The sequence below is a fragment of the Mustela erminea genome, chromosome X, assembly GCF_009829155.1.
Source record: "Mustela erminea isolate mMusErm1 chromosome X, mMusErm1.Pri, whole genome shotgun sequence".
NCBI lineage: Eukaryota > Metazoa > Chordata > Mammalia > Carnivora > Mustelidae > Mustela > Mustela erminea.
In genome coordinates this window covers 64397859-64420046 of record NC_045635.1, presented here as the reverse complement: position 1 = coordinate 64420046, position 22188 = coordinate 64397859, and the positions used below count along the sequence as shown (strand labels likewise).

The 22188-nt window shown below is 35.3% G+C and overlaps 1 protein-coding gene across 8 annotated transcripts in view; it reads left to right on the top strand.

Moving 5' to 3' along the window:
- ATRX (ATRX chromatin remodeler) overlaps window positions 1–22188 on the top strand; it is a 290605-nt gene that overhangs the window by 75892 nt on the left and 192525 nt on the right. For 3 of the 8 annotated variants that reach the window (XM_032331147.1, XM_032331141.1, XM_032331148.1), the window contains exons 5-9: window positions 77–201; window positions 2829–2942; window positions 9617–9726; window positions 11782–11849; window positions 12147–15232. In XM_032331147.1, the coding sequence (XP_032187038.1) occupies window positions 77–201; window positions 2829–2942; window positions 9617–9726; window positions 11782–11849; window positions 12147–15232 (3503 nt within the window). The remainder of the gene's footprint in view (window positions 1–76; window positions 202–2828; window positions 2943–9616; window positions 9727–11781; window positions 11850–12146; window positions 15233–22188) is intronic. The other 5 variants (XM_032331143.1, XM_032331146.1, XM_032331142.1 and 2 more) reach the window with 5 other exon arrangements.

Here is a 22188-nt window from a genome sequence, read left to right as displayed (position 1 = left end):
AATCTAAACACATTCTTTGGTTATTAATCTTACTGTCAGAAATGTCCATAATTCTATGGACTTAATTCTTTCATAGGAAACCTTCAATTGTAACAAAGTATATTGAATCGGATGACGAAAAACCTTTGGATGAAACTGTAAATGAAGATGCTTCTAATGAAAATTCAGAAAATGATATTACTATGCAAAGCTTGCCAAAAGGTAATGTGTATTGACTTTTCATATGAAGTTAAAGTGTATTTTTAAATGTCATTATAAAATTGGGGCTTGATTATTGTTAGCTTGTGTAAAGGAGCAGAGCTAGCATTTTAATAATGGTTGTCTGGAAATTATTAGAATGGTAATGAAAATGTGTGTTACTGAGATTAAAAAGTTAGAATATATGCAGTCAGGTTTGAAAAAGAACAAAACTTATTTTCTCTTTCCATTGGGTTTTAGAGCAGAGATTTTGGTTTCTAAATTGTATTTGAATGTGGAAGTTAGTTTAAATGTTTATATTTAATTTTGGCTCAGCAAATTTAAGTATGCTTTCTTTATAGGTTAACATACAAATATTCTTAAACTTCAAGAAAACATTTAAAAATCTGGTTTCATCTTACCGCATTCTTAAATTCTCTAAGACTGAAAGCTGAAGTTAATTATAAAAGATAGATTTAGGTGTATTTCTTGTAATTATCTCTTTAAAATGCCTTGTCACATGCCTTTCAACTGTTGCAGTTCTAACTTTAAAACCTCATTAATTAGATTGGGGGAAAAAAGCCAAATAAAAATCTTGGATATTTCATAGCCCAAGTCTGAGAGAAGTATGATATATGATAAGAGTAATGATAAAGGTCTTGGTAATTTCATGGTGTTTCAGAGTCAAAGATTTAGATTTTTTCTTTATTAATAATATGCGAAAGTATGTTAGATTTTTCAAATTTATCCTCACAGATCATTGATAGCCGTGTTTACTAAATTTTGTTCTATGTCTATATTTATATTTTTGCGACACATTTTTTGATTATGAAAGTTAAGAAAATGGTGGGAAGGAGCACAAGACATTACTTGACTAGGACAAATTAGGAGTTATAGTAGATGAAATATGAAATGAGGAAAAGGAATGAATGAGAGAAAGTAGAAACAAAGAAAATTGATGGGCCTACCATTTACTTGTCTTTGCAAAGCACCTGTGACAATTTTATGCATGGTTGGTGGCCGAGGGCAGAAACAACGACTTGAGGGAGTGTGAGTCCCATACGCAGTGACTCACTTTCGATTGTTACATTCTCAGTGGTTGTCACTGGGAGTCCTTATGATGGTTACTGGGTGAGCTAAGAAATAGGAGTTAAATTCATTCTTTCAGTGGTACTGTGGCAGAAAGTATGGTATGTTTCTAACCTGAATTAATCATAATTCTCTCCCACCAAACCAAAAATAGACCCATTTCATAAGGTAGAATTTGGGTGATGATGATTATTATAATGCTATATTGAGTGTGTATAGGTACCAGACTCTTAATAGAACTAACTCATTTAATCCTCAAACCAGTATTGTAAGGTAGTTACTGTTTCTACTTGTAGAAATAAAGGAACAGATTCAGAGCTCAAGGAACTTTTTCAAGCTTTAAACTGAGAAACTGGGTCTGCTTGAATCCAAAGCTAGTGAGTGCTTTCTCCACTCTACGACTTTGCTTCCATTTAGAGAAGAATCTTCAGAAATAATTCTATTTTTTCATTAATTATAAATCTTGAGCTTTTTCAAATGCTATGGCTTCTCCGAGAGTATGTATGTGAAATGGTTGTTGTAAATGAAGGTTTTTTTGGTGTGTAGATTAATAATCACCAGTTTGTAAAAACTCAATCCTCTATGCCTGCTTTCCCTTCCTTTTTTTCAGAGACTCAGAAATACATATTACTAGATGTTATACCTTGCCAAAATCTGTGTGCTGAATAACATAGGCCCATGTTTCAGGGATACTGCCCCTGACAGTACTGCCCCTGCCCCTTGTATTACCAAGCCCAGCAATGTAGGTAAATGTGAGAGCTGGACCCTTTTTACTATGCTCCTGCTTTATTTGCTCTTGAGAGATTATAAAGAAAACATAAATTAACAACCTGTCTTCTCAGATCACATGTTTTATACTAAGAAGTACATTTTTTCTAAAATATTCCATAGAGACCAATAGTTGATCTCATTCTACAGTTTATTGTTAGAACAGTTGAGCTTAAATACCTTAAGGAAATCTTCTGTTTTAAGACTCTTTAAGGACTTTTCTGGGTACTAAAAATTTGACATACTAGTTGGGAAATGCCTCAGAATAGGTATAGCAATAATAGCAGAATTAACTTCTCACATTGCCTCCCACTGTCCTCCCCCAAAACAATATAAAAAAAACCCTTACAAATCTTTTTCTGAGTTTGTGATTTGAATTATGAGAAGAATAGGATGTCTTTTTAAAATTTTCCTTCTGGTCCTTCTATTTTATAAACTTTTTTGGAGCTTAGCATGGGTGTTTATACTCAAAACAGTTTTTGTGATAGGCACTAAAAATTCAGAACTGGGCTGAGACTTTCTACTTTATTCACACATTTCTGTTATAATCAGTTCATAAGATCCCCACCCTATTTTTTTATTAATTATATTCCAACAAGTAATCTTATTGCTGACACCTGGCCCTTCTACTATTTCCCTGTTTTATTTAGTTTTGAAGAGGTCCTTACACAAGTATTGAAAGCTTGAAAGAACAAAATTATGTACCAGCAATGTTGGCTTTATCTGAACTGAAGTCTTGTACTTCATTTGCACATTTAATATGTGTAATGGTTTTTTAAATGAAATCATTCTAGGTACAGTGATTGTACAACCAGAGCCAGTGCTGAATGAAGACAAAGATGATTTTAAAGGGCCTGAATTTAGAAGCAGAAGTAAAATGAAAACTGAAAATCTCAAAAAACGCGGAGGTAAATACAAGTGGAAATGAAAACATGAGTTTAAATTGCTGTTTATGACCATATTGGAAAATCTGATGTGCTTATTAAAAATACCTCCACTTTTCTGCCCGTTGTTTATTAAAAGCACTACTTAAAAATAGCTTCTGTTTCTCTCTGAGCTCTGAAGCAGAAAAGGTTAAACATATATCAAAATACCTTTGCCTTCAGTGGCTATAAAGTTATCTCAAGAAGCTTAGCATTTCCTTCTTGAGTATTAGTTCTGTAATGCCTATACGCCAAAATACCATGTGTTCCCTTTCACCTGGAAAGAGTTTCAGATTTGGACAAAATCTTGCCTGTGGCCTTCAGGTAACTGTGTGTGTGTGTGTGTGTGTGTGTGTGTGTGTGTGTGTGTGTGTGTGTGTGTGTGTGTGTGTATGTGTGTGTGTGTGTGTGTGTGTGTGTGTATGTGTGTGTATGTGTGTGTGTGTGTATATATATAAAAATAAATAATACATTGTATCACAGAGTTACCTGTGTGTTAGTATTATTTGGGGTGCTTATTAAAAATGCAAGTCCCTTAACTCCACTAACAAATTAGAATTTTGGGGGATGATGTCAAGAATGAGCCCCATTTTGTTCTTTTGTATATTAAAGTTGGAGATCAACTGATGTAAGGAAAATAATGTAGAAATGAGTAGGAAGGAGAAGGGAGCTAGAGCTATTAACCTTCCTTCCAGCTGTCTGAGCTGTCTCTTCTTTTGTCTGTCTACCTCCACTTATACACACACCATGTTGACTAATCATCTGTAGAAAGTTAGTATAAGGAGGATTCATTTGGAAATTTATGACAGTGGGGTATGTTTCCAGTTTGTGATTTTTAAATAGTGCCTGTATATTTTTTGGGCAGATTTGCAGAGCCATAATCCATGACGGTAAAAGGAACAAATCTCTAAAAAAGAAAACATGACACTAAATTTCTAAGTAGAAGTGTAATGGAAGCATGTCTTTAATATTTATCATGTTACTTGTGAAATTATAGCATAGTACTTATATTGGTGAAATTTTGTGCAGATTTTTATTTCAGTGCTATATGCTTATCTTGATGGAATTAGTAAAGTATATCTGTATTATATATATTTTTGGATTAAATAACTCATTAGGTTGTTGGAGAAAATCAAAGAAATGTTTAGTCTGTTGTCCACAAGGGGGCGTTCTGCTCCTTTCACGCATAGGGAAAATTTATGGAGAATGTAGTTCATAGTAGGGAAACGGCCATTGCAGCAGCAGAGCTCGCCAAAGCTGAATAGTTTTGTTAAAAGAAAGAGAATCAGCAAGTTGAAGGTGACTGTAGGGATCAGTAGCAAGAGTCTGGAGAATAGATAACTAAGTGTACTATATTGTATCAAAATTAGTATCTAAGTGGGGTCTTTGAGGAGGCGCTCTTATTCAGTGTCTAGAATGTGTATAAGGGCCCAAAAGGAGAATGGAAAAAAAGCACAGTTGTTGGGGAATGCATTCTTTTTTAAAAATCTTTTTTATAAACATAAAATGTATTTTTAGCCCCAGGGATTCAGTTCTTTGAATCGCCAGGTTTACACACTTCACAGCACTCCCCACAACACACACTCCCCACCAATGGGGAGTGCATTCTTAGTACCATTTCACTATGCTGCTGGTGTTTGGTCTAAGCTGATACATTTGGAACATTTTATTGAGTGTTCTGTGTAGGAATGTTTATATTATGCTTAATGAAATGTATGTTTATAGACCCATATATAGTAGTACCTAAATCTCTCATGTTAATTTTTGTCTTAATGATTTTCTATATCTTTAAACTGTCAGAAATTATACAGGGAATTTAACTGTTTGCTTATGTACACGTGTATGAATAAACCAGTGATCTGAGGTACTGAATTGCAAGTTAATATTCAAGCTTCCTAGGAAAGTTCTATAATTAAAGCCTAGCTTAGGAAAACTGTCAAGAAGGTAAACTCTGTATAATCTTATATTGATTTGAAACAAAATTAAAAGTATAGTTTTATCCACCATTTTAGGAGCCACTTTTTTTTTTTTAAAGATTTTATTCATTTATTTGACAGAGATCACAAGCAGGCAGAGAGGCAGAGAGAGAGGAGGAAGCAGGCTCCCCGCCAAGCAGAGAGCCCGATGCGGGGCTTGATCCCAGGACCTGAGATCATGACCCAAGCTGAAGGCAGAGGCTTTAACCCACTGAGCCACCCAGGCGCCCCTTTATAAAACACCATAGCTGGGACAGCTGTGTGGCTCAGTTGGTTAAGCCACTGCCTTCGGCTCAGGTCATAATCCCAGGGTCCTGGGATCGAGTCCCGCGTCGGACTCCTTGCTCGGTGGGGAGCCTGCTTCTCTCTCTGCCTCTGCCTGCTGCTCTGCCTGCTTAAGTTCTCTCTCTCTCTGACAAATAAATAAAATCTTTAAAAACAAAACAAAACAAAACAAAACACCATAGCCTACTGACAACCTTTTCCGCAGTTTGTTAGAAAGTACATTTTACACCTAATTTTTCTACCTGGCACAATAATTTTCTTTTATTTTAAATTCCAGTATATTTAGCATACTGTGTTATATTAGTTTTAGGTGTACAACATAGTGATTCAACAATTCCATACATCACACAGTACTTATTGTGACAGGAGTACTTCTTAATCCCCATTGCCTATTTTACCCATCCCCATACCCACCTTCCCTCTGGTAACCATTAGTTTTGTTTGCTATAGCTAAGAGTCTGTTTCTTGGCTTCTCTCTCTTTTTTTCTTGTCGTCCTTTTTCTCCCTTAAATTCCACATATGAGTGAAATCATATGGTATTTGTTTTTCTCAGATTTATTTTCCTTAGCATTACTCTCTCTAGTTCTAGCCATGTCATTGCAAATGGCAAGATTTCATTCTTTTTTTTAATGGCTGAATAATATTCCATTGTGTATATATACCATATCTTCTTTATCCATTCATCTGTCAATGGATACTTTGGCTGCTTACATAATTCGGCTGTTGTAAATACTGCTTCTCTAAATATGTGTATGTGTCCCTTTGAATTAGTGTTTTTGTATTTTGGGGGTAAATACCCAGTAATTCAATTACTGGATTGTAGGATAGTTCCATTTTTAACTTTTTGAGGAACCTTCATATTGTTTTCCAGAATGGGTACACCAGTTGACATTCCTACCAATAGTGAAGAGGGTTCCCTTTTTTCCACGTCTTTGTCAACACTTGTTTTTCTTGTGTTTTTGATTTTAGCCATTCTGACAGGTATGGGTTGATATCTCATTGTATTTATGATTTGCATTTCCCTGATAATGACTGATGTTGAGCATCTTTTCATGTGTCTGTTGGCTGCCCGGGTGTCTTCTTTGGAGAAATGTCTGTTCATGTTCTCTGCCCATTTTTTTTTTTTTTGGATATTAAATTCTAGATTTAATTGTCTTTATTTTTTTTTAAATTTATTTTTTATTTTCAGCATAACAGTATTCATTATTTTTGCACCACACCCAGTGCTCCATGCAATCCGTGCCCTCTGCCCATTTTTTAATTGGATTATTCATTTTTTGGGTGTTGGGATTTATAAATTCTTTATATGTTTTGGATACTAACCCTTTCTTAGATATCATTTGCAGATATCTTCTCCCATTCTGTAGGTTACCTTTTAGTTTTGTTGATTGTTTCCTTCACTGTGCAGAAGCCTTTTATTTTGATGTAGTCCCAAGAGTTAATTTTTATTTCCTTTGCCTCAGGAGACATATCTAGAAAAGTGTTATGATGGTAGATATCAGGGACATCACTGCCTTTGCTTTCTTCTAGGATTTTTAAAAATTTAAAATCAGTTAGCCAACATATAGTACATTCATTGGTTGTGTATAAAACCCAGTTAGGATTTTTTAAAAAAAATTTTAAGTAATCTCTACACCCACTATGGGACTTAAACTTAAAACCTTGAGATCGTGAGTTGCACACTCCACTGATGGAGCCAACCAGGTCTCCCTCCTCTAAGATTTTTATAGTTTCAGGTCTCACATTTAGGTGTTTAATCCATTTTGAGTTTATTTTTGTGTATAGTGAAAGAAAGTGGTCCAGTTTCATTCTTTCACATCATGTTTTCCCAACACCATTTGTTGAAGAGACTCTCCTTTTCATATTTTCCCAACACCATTTGTTGAAGAGACTCTCTTTTTCCCACTGGATAGTCTTCTTTATTTGTCAGAGATTGGCCATATAATTATGGGCTTATTTCTGGGTTTTGTATTCTGTTCTATTGATCTATATGTCTGTTTTTGTGCCAGTACTATACTGTTTTGATTACTTCAGCTTTATAAATAATTTAAGTCTGAAATTGTGATACCTTTAGCTTTTTCATTTTCAAGGTTGCTTTGGCTATTTGGGGTCTTTTGTGGTTCCATGCAAATTTTAGGATTGTTTTTTCTAGTTTTGTGAAAAGTGCTATGCCATGGTGTTTTGATAGGGATTGCATTAAATATGTAGATTGTTTTGAGTAATTTTAGACATTTTAACAATATTTGTTCTTCTAATCCATTAGCATGGAATGTCCCCATATCTTTGTGTCATCTTCAGTTTTTATCATTAATGTTTTATAGAGTTTTGTTCTCTTTAAATCTATTAAAATGCGTTGAGCTCAGAAATGAAAATGCCTCTCTTCCATTTACACATTATATTATAATCCTTAAGGTATTTTATAGCTAAAAGTAAAAATGTGAAGCATTTACATATAGAAACAAGTACATGAAGTAACATTTCACCATTATTCAGTGTTGGCTTTACATCTCACTTAAATGAAATACTGGTTCAGTCTTACTCCTCCATTTCCACCCCGTCCCCGCCATGATGATTATTTTGAAGTTTGTATGCATGTGTGTATATTATCTTCATATATGTTTTTGTATTTTTCCTGTTCATGTTTATTCATAAAGCATTTATTTTTCACTTAAAATATATAAAGTAGTATCTTGTGTATATCCTTTTGCAACATTTCACATTCATTATTGCTTTTGAAGTGTGTCCATCTCAGTGAATATACATCTGGTTTTTTATTTTCCACTGCTCTGTAGAATTTTGTTATGTGAATAAACCACTGTCCATTTCCCAGATGGAAATTATTTCCAATTTTTTGTTTTTGAAGTTTTCTAATTTCCTATTTAGTGCTGCAGTGAATATCATATATACGATTCTTTGTGCACATGTGGGAGAATTCTCCAAAGGATCACTTAGTTTTAATTTTTGAGTGATATGTGTACAAAAGCATATAGAAGATGCTTAATATTTATTATGTTAACATTGGATGAACATTCATATTCTTTTATTAGTATATCTTAATGCAGTCATTATTTGAAATGAAGCACACTATATATAGCACTCAAGGTCAAACACTAACATAGGACAGTATGATATAAAATATTAGCAACTTATATAGTGAGTCTTCAAATTCTCTATATTGTCTGGAAAAGTATGATGGTACCCTTAAAACTTCGTTTTAAACTTTCTTAACTTCTGCAAATAAGAATCTTTGTGATATTCAGGTCCATGGTGATTTGGACCTAAAGAGGAAGAAAAAAACAAAATAGAAAATTGAGAGGTGGGAAATGTATGTATTGTTTTGCTTTTTATTTAGGGATAGGTTATTATTTTAATTATCTTTTTATTTGTGAATGCAGGCATTTTCATTGGCTTGTTTGGAATCGTAATCTGTCATCTTCTGTCAAGATCTTGGTTGCACATCAGAATCATCTGTTAAAACTAGAAGAAAAAAGTCTAGGAGATTCTTATTCAGTGGTTTAGGGATGAGAATGACTGTCTCTGCTTTTAAAAAGTTTCTTCAGATGATTCTGATGTTCCGCTCAGATTGTGAAGCACTGCCCTACGCAGAACTAGGGATGAAAGTGAGGCAGGAGAGGTTTCCTCTTTGTTGCATTGGCTTATCTTTAGTCTGTTTTCCTGCAGACACTGTGGAATGGGGCTCTGCTTTCCCCCTCCTCCAAGTCATTCTCAGGTTTTGCTGTCAACATCGATAGATACACCTGCAAGTCTTATTTGTCCTTAATTGGAAATAGTAGACAGTGCTGATACGTAGTGGATAGTGAGATAGAGAGGTTAATGGGAATTATAGATAGTATTGAAATAAATCTAAGGTAAGAAATTGGTAATTTAAAACTCGCAGGTTTTCATGTACTATATTGGAAGAGTCTGTGTAGACATTTTCATTTTGAGGATACCTAATTTTTAAGTATAAGGATGCAAAAGACTGTTCCACATACGTCACTTGCTTCTGCATTCTTTAAGAACTGATAATTAATTTATTTGCAAAGCAATAGCAAAATGAAAAAGAGTTCTTGACCCATATTTTTAGAACTTCTCTTATGGAGTCTCTTCATGTTTTATCATGTTGAGAAATAGGGTTTGCATCTGTAAAAGGAAACAGATTAGGATTTGTAGTTCTGGAATTTTCCAAGGTTGTCATGTTTTTAGTAAGTCCGTAAAATTATTAGCCTTTCGTGTCCAAAATGTCACTTTTCTAATGATTATGAAGTATTTAATTTCTAATATGAAAATTGCAAAATGCTGACTAAAGTAAATATCTTTTTTTATGTGTGTGTGTGTGTGTGTGTGTGTGTGTGTGTGTGTGTGTATGTCTGAATAATGGTCACTCCTTTCTCCTAGAAGATGGGCTTCATGGGATTGTGAGCTGCACAGCTTGTGGACAACAGGTCAATCATTTTCAAAAAGATTCCATTTACAGACATCCTTCACTGCAAGTACTTATTTGTAAGGTATGTAATGATCTACTTATAATTCATTCCACAAATATTTGAACGTTTGCTGTGTATTAGATATTTGGTTTACAGTGTCAGACTTCTGGTGCATAGTGATAAATAGGATGGGCCTGGTCTTTGGAGGGCTTATGAGGTAATGGGGAGAACAGACATTACAAAAAGCCCAGTAAGAGCCATGATAGGGGAAGCACTGTGTAATGTGGGAACATACAGGAATCCTGTGTAATCTGGAGTTGGGTTGGGGGGCTTTATAATGGAGATGCTATAAGCTGATATCTGAGCTGTAAATAGATTAGCCTGGTGGAGTGGGATTGGCTCAGCGTATTCTAAGCAGAGGCAACATGGTATTCAAAAGCTGGTAAGTGAAGCAGAGCATGGTGTGTTGGCAAATCTAAAGAGTATACATGTGTGCAGATGTATGTTTTATAACCTTCCCTCTCATGTATTCTGGTTACCCAAATCTCAACTCTCCATGTGGGGCAGGGTTTTGACATAAGTTGGTGATGATAGAATTAAAAATGCTTCATATGGGGGCGCCTGGGTGGCTCAGTGGGTTAAGCCGCTGCCTACAGCTCAGGTCATGATCTCAGGGTCCTGGGATCGAGTCCCGCATCGGTCTCTCTGCTCAGCAGGGAGCCTGCTTCCCTTTCTCTCTCTCTGCCTGCCTCTCTGTCTACTGTGATCTCTCTCTGTCAAATAAATAAATAAAATCTTTTAAAAAAATGCTTCATATGTGTTGTAGATAGTTTTAACAGTCTGTGTATACTCTTTTATTAGTGATACTGTGGAGTTAATTTTAAATATCTATAATATCAAAGTTATGATTTCCCTTACTCATTACTGCTAAGATTAATTCTGGGTTAGTTTGTTTTCCAACAAAATGCTTCCTTGAAATGCAGGAGCAGACCAGATTTTCCTCAGAGATCCAGTTCTAGGTCTTTTTTTTTTCTTCAAGATTTTATTTATTTATTTGAGAGTGAGAGAGCACAAGTGGGGCAGAGGATCAGAGAGAGAAGGAGAGAGAGAGAGAGAGAGAGAGAGAGAGAGAGAGCGCAGACTCCCTGCTGAGCAGAGAGCCAGATGTGGGGCTTGTCCCAGGACCCCAAGATCACAACCTGAGCTGAAGGCATATGCTTTACTGCTCCCAGGCGCCCCCTCTAAGTATTTCATTGTATGAGTTTTTGATATAGACCTACTTAAGTAGACTGAATTTACTTTTTTTTTTTTTTTTTTTTTTTTGCAATTTGTGTTTCTCCATTGCTTGAATTCAGTTCAACCATGAGCCTATTTAGGGGGACATGTTGTAGCTTCTAGTTTTAAAATGGGATAGTTGAATTTCATATGGTTGGATTTTTAATGTGCATTTCCTTTCTTTTTTCTAAAATATATATATATATTTTTTCAAGGCCTAGTCTGTTGAGCCTAGCCCATTTTATTAATTGGTACTTTTCATCACTGGGCAGAGAACCTTCCCTTTCTCCAGGCTTAGTGAAAATGAATTTAAAGTCAGTCAGACTTGAATTTGAGTACCAGCTTTGCCTGTAACCTAATTGTATGACTTGAGGAGATTTACTTACGTATTAGCCTTTTCTCTAAAATTGGGTGTACTACTTCCAGTTGTGTATAATGTTTTGAGATTTAAAGAGAATGAAACTAAATGTAGGATAGTGTTGCTTAGCCGTACACAAAGCAGGTGTTTATATGTGAAGGTTACTAAATACCTGAAGTAGCAGCATCTGATACATCTTTATGTAGAGGTTTAGTAGTTCATCGTATAAAATTAGAATCCTGATTTGCCAAAATCTTTTACAAACATTATATAAAGTAGAGTGGTACTTGATGATATGGAAATCTATTTCAAGGAATTATTGAGGTATTTCTGTGTCTGGAAAGTACTAGTATGGGGTAGTGAGTGTTTTGCTTTGGTTTTCTCACACAAATACACACACTTTCCCTCAGCTTTTTTTAATGACTTGAAAATAAAGTTTTTGTCCTTTATGAATATTATGCATTTTGAATATAAAATTTCCCCTTCCCCTTTTCTTTTAATAGAATTGCTTTAAATATTACATGAGTGATGATATTAGCCGTGACTCTGATGGAATGGATGAGCAATGTAGGTAGGTAATAAATCAAGATGAACATAAATTCAGTATTGTCTACTTTTTGGGGGGAAATTCTTACATAGCGTGTTACTAGATCCATTTTTTCATTGTATCATCATTGATGTCTTTAAAGGAAGGTTATTCTTTTCTACAAAACCTTAGGTTTATGTTTAAGTTTCCAGTAAAGAATAAGCAGATGACCCAAATAACTATTAGAATTCCTGGCAGGAAAATTTAAATTGCTTTAACAATGAAAAAAATTTAGAGTGAGTTTCACTTTGGAATAATATTTTCATCTTTTAATAATTTCAGGTGGTGTGCAGAAGGTGGAAACTTGATTTGCTGCGACTTTTGCCATAATGCCTTCTGCAAGAAATGCATTCTGCGCAACCTTGGTCGAAAGGAACTCTCTGCAATAATGGATGAAAACAACCAGTGGTATTGCTACATTTGTCACCCAGAACCTTTGTTGGACTTGGTCACTGCATGTAATAGCGTATTTGAAAATTTAGAACAGTTGTTGCAACAAAATAAGAAGAAGATAAAAGTTGACAATGAAAAGAGTAATAAAGTATATGACCACACACCCAGATTTTCTCCAAAGAAAAATAGTTCCAATTGTAATGGAGAAGAAAAGAAATTAGATGATTCATGTTCTGGTTCAGTAACCTACTCTTATTCAGCACTAATTGTGCCCAAAGAGATGATTAAGAAGGCAAAAAAACTGATTGAGACCACATCTAACATGAACTCCAGTTACGTTAAGTTTTTGAAGCAGGCAGCAGATAATTCAGAAACCAGTTCTGCTATAAAGTTACGCCAGCTTAAGGCTTTTAAATCTGTGTTAGCTGATATCAAGAAAGCTCATCTTGCATTAGAAGAAGAGTTGAATTCAGAGATTCGAGCTTTGGATGCTGGAAACAAAGAGAAAAATACCAAAGAGCATAAGGTCATAGATGCTAAGTCTGAAACAAAAGTACGAAAAGGAGAAAAACCATGTGCTTTAGAAAAAAAAGATATTTCAAAATCAGAAGCTAAACTGGCAAGAAAGCCGGTGGATAGTGAGCACATGGATCAGAATATTACAGTACAGGAACAAAGAACAAATAAAAATGCCACTGGTGAACATAAGAAATCAGATAAAAAAGAAGAACCTCAGTATGAACCTGCTAACACTTCTGAAGATTTAGACATGGATATTGTTTCTGTTCCTTCCTCAGTTCCAGAAGACATTTTTGAGAATCTTGAGACAGCTATGGAAGTTCAGAGTTCTGCTGATAATCAGGGAGATGGCAATAGTGGAACTGACCAAGAACTGGAGAGTTCTTCTGTAAAATTAAATATTACTTCAAAAGACAACAGAGGAGGTATTAAGTCAAAAACTACTGCTAAAGTAACAAAAGAATTATATGTTAAACTCACCCCCGTTTCCCTTTCTAATTCTCCAATTAAAGGTGCTGATTGTCAGGAAGTACCCCAAGATAAAGATGGCTGTAAAAGTTCTGGTCTGAACCCCAAGCCAGAGAACTGTGGAGTTGGACAGGAAAAGAATGATAGTGAGCATTTATTTGAAAGTGAAGTTCCATTACTTTCAGAAGAATCCGATCTTCGAAGATCTCCACGTGTAAAGACTACTCCCTTGAGGCGACAGACAGAAACCAATCCTGCAACATCTAATTCAGATGAAGAAAGTAATGAAACAGTTAAGGAGAAACAAAAACTATCAGTTCCAATGAGAAAAAAGGATAAGCGGAATTCTTCTGACAGTGCTATAGATAATCCCAAACCTAATAAATTGGCTAAATCTAAGCAGTCGGAGATTGTGGATCAGAATTCAGATTCTGATGAAATGTTAGCAATCCTCAAAGAGGTATCCAGGATGAATCACAGTTCTTCTTCAGATACTGATATCAATGAAACTCATACAAATCATGAGAAGACTTTGTATGATTTAAAGACTCAAACAGGGAAAGATGATAAAGGAAAAAGGAAACGAAAAAGTTCTACTTCTGGTTCAGATTATGATATTAAAAAAGGCAAATCAGCTAAGAGGTCTATAATTTCTAAAAAGAAACGACAAAACCAGTCTGAATCTTCCAATTATGACTCAGAATTAGAAAAAGAGATAAAGAGTATGAGTAAAATTGGGGCTGCCAAAACAACCAAAAAAAGAGTTCCAAATAAAGAAGATTATGATTCTTCTGAAGATGAAAAACACAGAAAAAAAGGAATGGATAATCAAGGGCAGAAAAATTTGAAGACCACACAAGAAGGATCATCTGATGATGCTGAAAGGAAACGTGAGAGAGAGAATTTCACTCCAGCAGAAGGCACAGTCGATAAAGATGGGACCAATATGGATTTAAGAGATCGAATTTCTAAGAAGCAACAGTTAGGTGTTTCTTCTGATGGTGCTGATAAGCTGCCTTCAGGGAAAGAGGAGAGTTTTAATTCTCCAGAAGACAAAAAGTTTGCTGAAACTAAAGAAAAGAGTAAGCATTTGAAAACCAAATCGTGTAAGAAAGTACAGGCTGGCATATCTGACATTGCTGAGAATTTCCCAAAGAAAGAGCAGAGTGATGAATCCTCTGAAGATGACAAAAAGCAGAGCAAAAAGGGAATTGGAGTAAAAGAAAAGAAAACTATAGACTTGAAGAAAAATGTAATTAAGATCGAACAACAGTATGAATCATCATCTGATAGCACTGAGAAGTTACCCGAGGGAGAAGAAATTTCTCATTTTCCTAAAGGCATAAAACAAAATAAGAATGACACAACTTACGGGGACAAGAAAAGTAAGAAAATAAAAGATAAAACTCCTAAAAAGAAGGGTGAAATATCTGATCATACTGAGAAATTACAGGGAAAAAGAGATAGTTGTGATTCTTCAGAAGACAAAAGGAGTAAGAACGGGGCATCCAGTAGAGTGAAGAAAAGATGCAACTTGCCTGAAAAGAGTTTGAGGAAGAGACAAGATTGTTCGTCATCTGATACTGAGAAATATTCCATGAAAGAAGATGGTTGTGATTCTTCTGATAAGAGACTGAAAAGAATAGAACTGAGAGAAAGAAGAAATTTAAATTCAAAGAGAAATACCAAGGAAGTACATAGTGGCTCATCGTCTTCTGATGGTGAGGAAAGTTCTGAAGACAATAAAAAGCTGAAGAAACAGAGAACTTCAGCAAAAAAGAAGACAGGCGGTGTCAAGGAGAAAATGAGAAACTCCTTAAGAACAAGCACTAAAAGGAAGCAAGCTGACATTACATCATCATCATCTTCTGATATAGGAGATGATGATCAGAATTCTGTAGGTGAGGGGAGCAGTGATGAGCAGAAAATTAAGCCTGTGACTGAAAATTTAGTGCTGTCTTCACATACTGGATTTTGCCAATCATCAGGTATGCAAAAATAAATTAATTCATAATTTATGCTTTTACTGTCTTGAATAACGACATGGTTTAATTTTCCCTGAAGCCAGTCATATGCAAGGTTACTGCTTAGGAAAAGGCTCTTTAAAATTCTTTAAAGATGTACTAAAAAGCCTTCATTTATTTTTACTCCATCATTGGAAGGTATTCCAAATATTTTTAGTATTCTGTGTCAGATATACCAGGTTGGTTGGGTACCTGACAGAATTTCTTTACCAATGTTTAGTGCTTTTTCTGGAGTAATAAATAGTTTATGAAGGAAAATCAGATGTGTGCCGGTAGTTTAGTAGGTATATATTTATGTAATGGAGATGTGTGCTTTGTGCTAGTATAACAGTGTGTGGAAGTTTTAACTGCCTTGCCATGCATATGGCTTTCTGTAACTTCTGTACCCAGTGTGGGGCTAGAACTCACAACCCTGAGATCAAGATCATGGTTTTACAACTGAGCCAGCCAGGCACACCTCCATATATATGACTTTTTAAATTGGACAGACTAACTTTGTGTCTGGTAAAATTCTCTGAAAATTTATTTTTATTTTTTTTTTAATTTTATTTATTTATTTGATAGAGATCACAAGTAGGCAGAGAGGCAGGCAGAGAGAGGAGGAAGCAGGCTCCCCGCTGATCAGAGAGCCTGATGCGGGGCTCGATCCCAGGACCCTGGGATCACAACCCGAGCTGAAGGCAGAGGCTTTAACCCACTGAGCCACCCAGGTGCCCCTGAAAATTTTAAATTTACATCATTAAACCCACTGCTGCTCCTTGTCAATTTTTTCTAATCACGTGAACAGATGTTTCTGTCTATAACAGTAACAAAATAAAAGAAAAATCCAAAAAGTAGATGAATTACCTTACCCTGAGGAGATAGAGAACTAGGACAATTAGGATATGCGTCAAACAGTCAGTGTACCCCCCCCAAAAAAGAGTTAGAAAAATAATTTTTATTACTGTTGCAGTTCTTAAAAATCAGTTTATAATACATGTGCATATGTCACTTGCATTGTGTTTTTATTTAAGTTAGTAAACCTGTCAGTTAACTAGGGACATGTTAAACTTATTTCTTCATTCATTCTAAAAATTTATTTATTTATATTACAACTCACAGCTGCTTGCTTACTTGCTTATTAATTAATTAATTAATTTATTTACTTTATTTCTTTAAATTTTAATTCTAGTACTGCGATATACAGTGTTATATTAGTTTCAGGTGTACAATATAGTGGCTCAGCAACTCTATACATTACTGTGCTCGTTATAAGTGTACTCTTAATCCCCTTCCCCTATTTCACCCATCACCTCCTTCCCTTTTGGTAACCATCTGTTTGTTCTCTGTAGTTAAAGTCTGTTATTTTGTGTTTGTCTTTTTTCTTTGTTCATTTGTTTTGTTTCTTAAATTCTACATATGAATGAAACATTAGGTATTTGTCTTTCTTTGACTTATTTAGCATTACACTCATGATTCATCCATGTTATTACAGACAGTAAGATTTCTTTCTTTCTTTTTTTTTTTAAGATTTATTTATTTATTTATTTATTTATTTATTTATTTATCAGGGAGAGAGAGGGAGAGAGAGTGATCACAGGCAGACAGAACGGCAAGCAGAGGCAGAGGGAGAAGCAGGCTCCCTGCTGAGCAAGGAGCCCGATGTGGGACTCGATCCCAGGACGCTGGGATCATGACCTGAGCCAAAGGCAGCCGCTTAACCAACTGAGCCACCCAGGCGTCCCAGATTTCTTTCTTTTTTATGGCTAAGTAATATTCCATTGTAGAGTTATATACCACATCTTTATCCATCTATCATTGGACATTTGAGTTGCTTCTATAATTTGGCTATTGTAAATAATGCTTCAATAAACTTTATAGGGGTGTTTATATCTTCATGAATTAGTGTTCTTTTTCTCTTCTTTGGGTAAATACTAGTGGAATTACTGGCTCATATAGTAATTTTGTTTTAACATTTTTTAGGAATGTTCATACTGTGTTCCACAGTAACTGCACCAGTTTGCATTCCCACCAACAGATTTCCTTTTCTCTGTCCTCACCAGAAAACTTTTTATTTCGTGTGTCTTTGATTTGAGCCATTCTGATAGGTGTCAGGTGATATCTCATTCTGGTTTTGATTTGCATTTTGCTGAAGATGAGTGATTTTGAACATCTTTTCATGTGTCTGTTGGCCAGCCTTAGGTCTTCTTTGGAAGAACATCTGTTGATGTCTTTTGCCCATTTTTAATTGGATTATTTGTGAAGTTTTTTGGTGTTGAGTTGTATAAATTCTTTATATATTTTGGATACTAGTCCTTTATTGGCTATATTGTTTGCAGGTATCTTCTCCCACTCTGTAGGTTGTCTTTTAGTTTTGTTGATTGTTTCCTTTGCTGTGCAGAAGCAATTTATTTTGATGTGGTCCCAATGGTTTAATTTTGCTTTTGTTTCCCTTGCCTTCAGAAGGCATATCTAGAAAAAATGCTGATATGGTCAATGTCAGAGAAATTACTGCCTATGCTCTCTCCTAGGGTTTTTATGGTTTCAGGTTTCACATTTAGGTCTTTAATCCATTTTGAATTTATTTTTGTCTGTGGTATAAGAAAGTGGTCCCGTTTCATTCTTTTGCATGTCACTGTCCAGTTTTCTGAACACCATTTGTTGAAGAGACTTTTTCCTATTGCATATTCTTGCTTCTTTTTTTTTTTTAAAGATTTTATTCATTCATTTGACACAGAGAGATCACAAGTAGGCAGAGAGGCAGGCAGAGAGAGAGAGAGGAGGAAGCAGGCTCCCCGCGGAGCAGAGAACCCGATGCGGGACTTGATCCCAGGACCCTGAGATCATGACCTGAGCCGAAGGCAGCGGCTTAACCCACTGAGCCACCCAGGCGCCCGCATATTCTTGCTTCTGTTGAAAAAATTAATTTTGTTGAAAATTAATTGACCATATAGTGTTGAATTTAATTCTGGGCTTTCTATCCTGTTCTGTTGATCTGTGTGTCTGTTATTGTGCCAGTACTATACTGTTTTGATTACTATAGCTTTGTAGTTTATCTTGAAATCTGGGATTGTGGTACTTCTAAGTTTTGCTCTTCTTTTTTGAGATTGCTTTGGCTTTTTGTGGTTCCATACAAATGTTAAGATTATTTCTTCCAGTTCTGTGAAAAATGGTGCTGATATTTTGATAAGGATTGCATTAAATCTGTGGATTGCTTTGAGAAGTAGGGATGTTTTAACAGTGTTTGTTCTCCAAGTCCATGAGCATGAAAATCTCTCCATTTGTTTGTATCAACTTCAGTTTCTTTCATTAGTGTTTTATTGTTTTCAAAGTATAGTTTTTTCACCTCCTTGGTTAATTTTATTCCTAGGTATTTTGTTATTTTTGGTGCAGTTGTCAATGGGACAGTTTCTTAATTTGTAATTCATTATTAATGTGTAGAAATGCAGTGGTTTTCTGTACATTGATTTGTATCACGTGACCTTACTGAATTCATCCATAAATTCTAGTAGTTTTTTGGGTGGTTTTCTATTTACAGTTTCATGTCATCCACAAGTAATGAAAGTTTTAGTTCTTCCTTACCAATTTGGATACTTTTTATTTGTTTTTGTTTTTTGATGCCTGTGGTTAGGACTGCCAGTACTATGTTGAATAAAAGTGGTTTGAGTGGACATCTTTGTCTTACTTACGATGTTAGGGGAAAAGGTCTCAGTGAACTCCATTGTGAATGTGGAGTATGACGTTAGCTGTGAGTTTTTTACATATGGCCATTATTGTGTTGTGGTATGTTCCTTCTAAACCTACTTTGTTGAGAGTTTTTTTTTTTTTAAAGATTTTATTTATTTATTTGACAGACAGAGATCACAAGTAGGCAGTGAGGCAGGCAGAGAGAGAGAGAGAGGAAGAAGCAGGCTCTCCGCGGATCAGACAGCCCGATGCGGGGCTCGATCCCAGGACCCTGGGATCATGACCTGAGCCGAAGGCAGAGGCTTTAACCCACTCAGCCACCCAGGTGCCCCTGTTGCGGGTTTTGATCATGAATGGATTTTATACTTTGTCAGATGCTTTTTTGCATCTATTGAAATGAACATATGTTTCTTAGCCTTTCTCTTATTGACATGAGGTATCACATTGGTTGACTTGCAAATATTAAATCACCTTCGCAGCCCAGGAATAAATCCTACCTGATTGTGTGAGTGATTTTTTTCAATGTATTGTTGGATTCTGTTTGCTAGCATTATTTTAAAAATATTTATTTATTTATTTATTCATTCATTCATTTGACAGACAGAGATCACAAGTAGGCAGAGAGGCAGGCAGAGAGGAGGGGAAGGCAGGCTCCCCGCTGAGCTTACAGCCAAATGCGGGGCTGGATCCCAGGACCCTGGGATCATGACCTGAGCTGAAGGCAGAGGCTTTAACCCACTGAGCCACCCACGTGCCCCCCTGTTTGCTAATATTTTGTGGAGGATTTTTGCATCTGTGTTCTTCAGAGATATGACTTATAGTTCTCTTTTTTAGGAATATCTTTATCTGGCTTTTGTATCAGGGTAATGCTGACCTTGTAGAGTAAATTTGGAAGCTTTCATTTGTCTTCCATTTTTTGAATAATTTGAGAAGAATTGGGTATTAACTTCTTAAAATATTTAGTAGAATTTACCTGTGAAGGCATGTGGTTCTGGACTTCTGTTTTATGGGAGTTTTTTGATTAATGATTCAGTTTCACTGTTGCCAGTCTGTTCAAATGTTAAATTTCTTTGCGAAGAAGTTTTGGGAGGTTATATTTCAAGAAATTTATCCATTTGTTCTATTTTGTTCAATTTGTTAGCATATAATTTTTCATAATATTCTCTTACAGTCCTTTTTATTTCTGTGGTGTCCATTATTATTTCTTCTCTTTCATTTTTTATTTTGTATGGGTCCTGTCTTATTTTTTTGATGTGTCTGGATAGCAGTTTAACAGTTTTGTTGGTCTTTTCAAAGAACCAGCTTCTGGTTTCATTGATCCATTGATTTTTTTTTGAGTTTGAATTTTGTTTATGCTCTGAACTTTAATATTTCTTCCTCCCACAGGTTTTGGGTTTCATTTGTTCTTTTTGTAGTTTCCTTAGGTGTAAGGTTATGTTGTTAATTTGAGTTTTTTCTTCTTAAGGTAGGCTTGTATTGTTACAGAGTTCTCTCTTAGAATAGCTTCTACTGCATGCCAAAGATTTTGGAGCATTATGATTTCATTTTCATTTGTCTCCTTGCAATTTTTGATTTCCTCTTTGATATCTTGGTTGACACATTCATTGTTTAGTAGTGTGTATTTAACCTCTGTATATTTGTATTCTTCCAGGTTTTTTCTTGTGGTTGATTTCTAGTTTCATAGCATCGTGGTTGGAAAAGGTGGATGGTATAACTTTGATCTTTTTGAATTTGTTAAAATTTGTTTTGTGGCCTAACATGTGATCTAGTCTGGAGAATGTTCCATGTGCACATGCAAAGGATTATGTTCTCTTTTAGAATGGAATGTTCTGACTATATGTTAGATCGATCTGGTCCAGTATGCCCTTCAAAGCTACTGTTTTCATGTTGATTTCAGTTTGAATGATGTAAGTGGCGAGTTAAAGTCCTCTGCTGTTACTATGTTACCGTTGATTACTTTTTTTTGTTATTAGCTGTTTTATATTTTTGGGTGTTCCAGTGTTGGGTTCATGAATGGGTTTATGGTTATCTTTCTGGGTTGTACTACTTACGATTATATGTTATCCTTTCTTGTCTCTTGTTAGAGTCTTTTAAAAGTTTGGTTTTTCCATTACGTGTATTGCTACCTGGCTTTCTTTTTACATCTATTTGCATGCTAAATATTTTTCCATCCCTTTACTTTATGTCTTTATGTCAGAAGTGAGTTTCTTATTGGTATCATACAGGTAGGTCTTGCTTTCTTATCTATTCAGTCACTCCATTTTTTGATTGGAGCAGTTAGTCCAATTACATTCAAAGTAATTATTGGTAGGCATGTATTGCCGTTTTGCTACTTGTTTTATGTTTGTTTTTGTAGTTTTTGTCTGTTCTTTTCCTCTCTGGCTCTCTTCTGTGATTGCTGGCTTTATTAGTGTATGCTTGGATTCCTTTCTCTTTATTGTTTTATGTATTAGTTGTTTCTGATTTGTGGTTGTCATTAGTTTTATATAAAACTTTTTCTGTATGTAGCAGTCTGTATTAAGTTAATGGTTGCTTAAGTTTGAATGTACTAAATTTTTACCCCCTCCCCTCCGTGTTTTAGATATATACTTTATTTCCTTGTAGTTCGTAAATTTTTAACTGATTTTTATTGGTATTTACTTAATTGTACTGCTTTAGTGCTACCTACTTTTCTTACTCATAATTGCTGTCTTACTTTTCCACTCAGAGAATCCCCTTTAGTATTTCTTGTACAGCTGGTTTAGTTGTGATGAGTTCCTTTATTTGTCTGGGGAACTCTTTTTCTTTCTTTCTGTTCTGAATGATTGTCTTGCTGGAGAGAGTATTCATGGTTATAGTTTTGTTTTCCTTCACTACTTTGAATATATCATGTCAGTCTCTTCTGGCTTGCAAAGTTTCTTCTGAAAAAATATGCTTGTATGTTTTCCCTTGCTTGTACCTGTTTTCTTTTCTCCTGTTGCTTTTAAAATTCCCTCTTTATCACTACATTTTCCTATTTTAATTATTATATGTCTTGGTATGGACTTTTTGGGAGTTGATTTTATTGGGGTTTCTTTGTGCCTTCTTTTTTAATTTTATTTTTAAGATTTTATTTATTTTTTGACAGAAAGATCAAAAGTAGGCAGAGATGCAGGCAGAGAGAGAGAGAGGAGGAAGCAGGCTCCCCGCTGAGCAGAGAGCCCTATGTGGCTCGATTCCCGGGCTCGATTCCAGGACCCTGGGATCATGACCTGAGCTGAAGGCAGAGGCTTTAA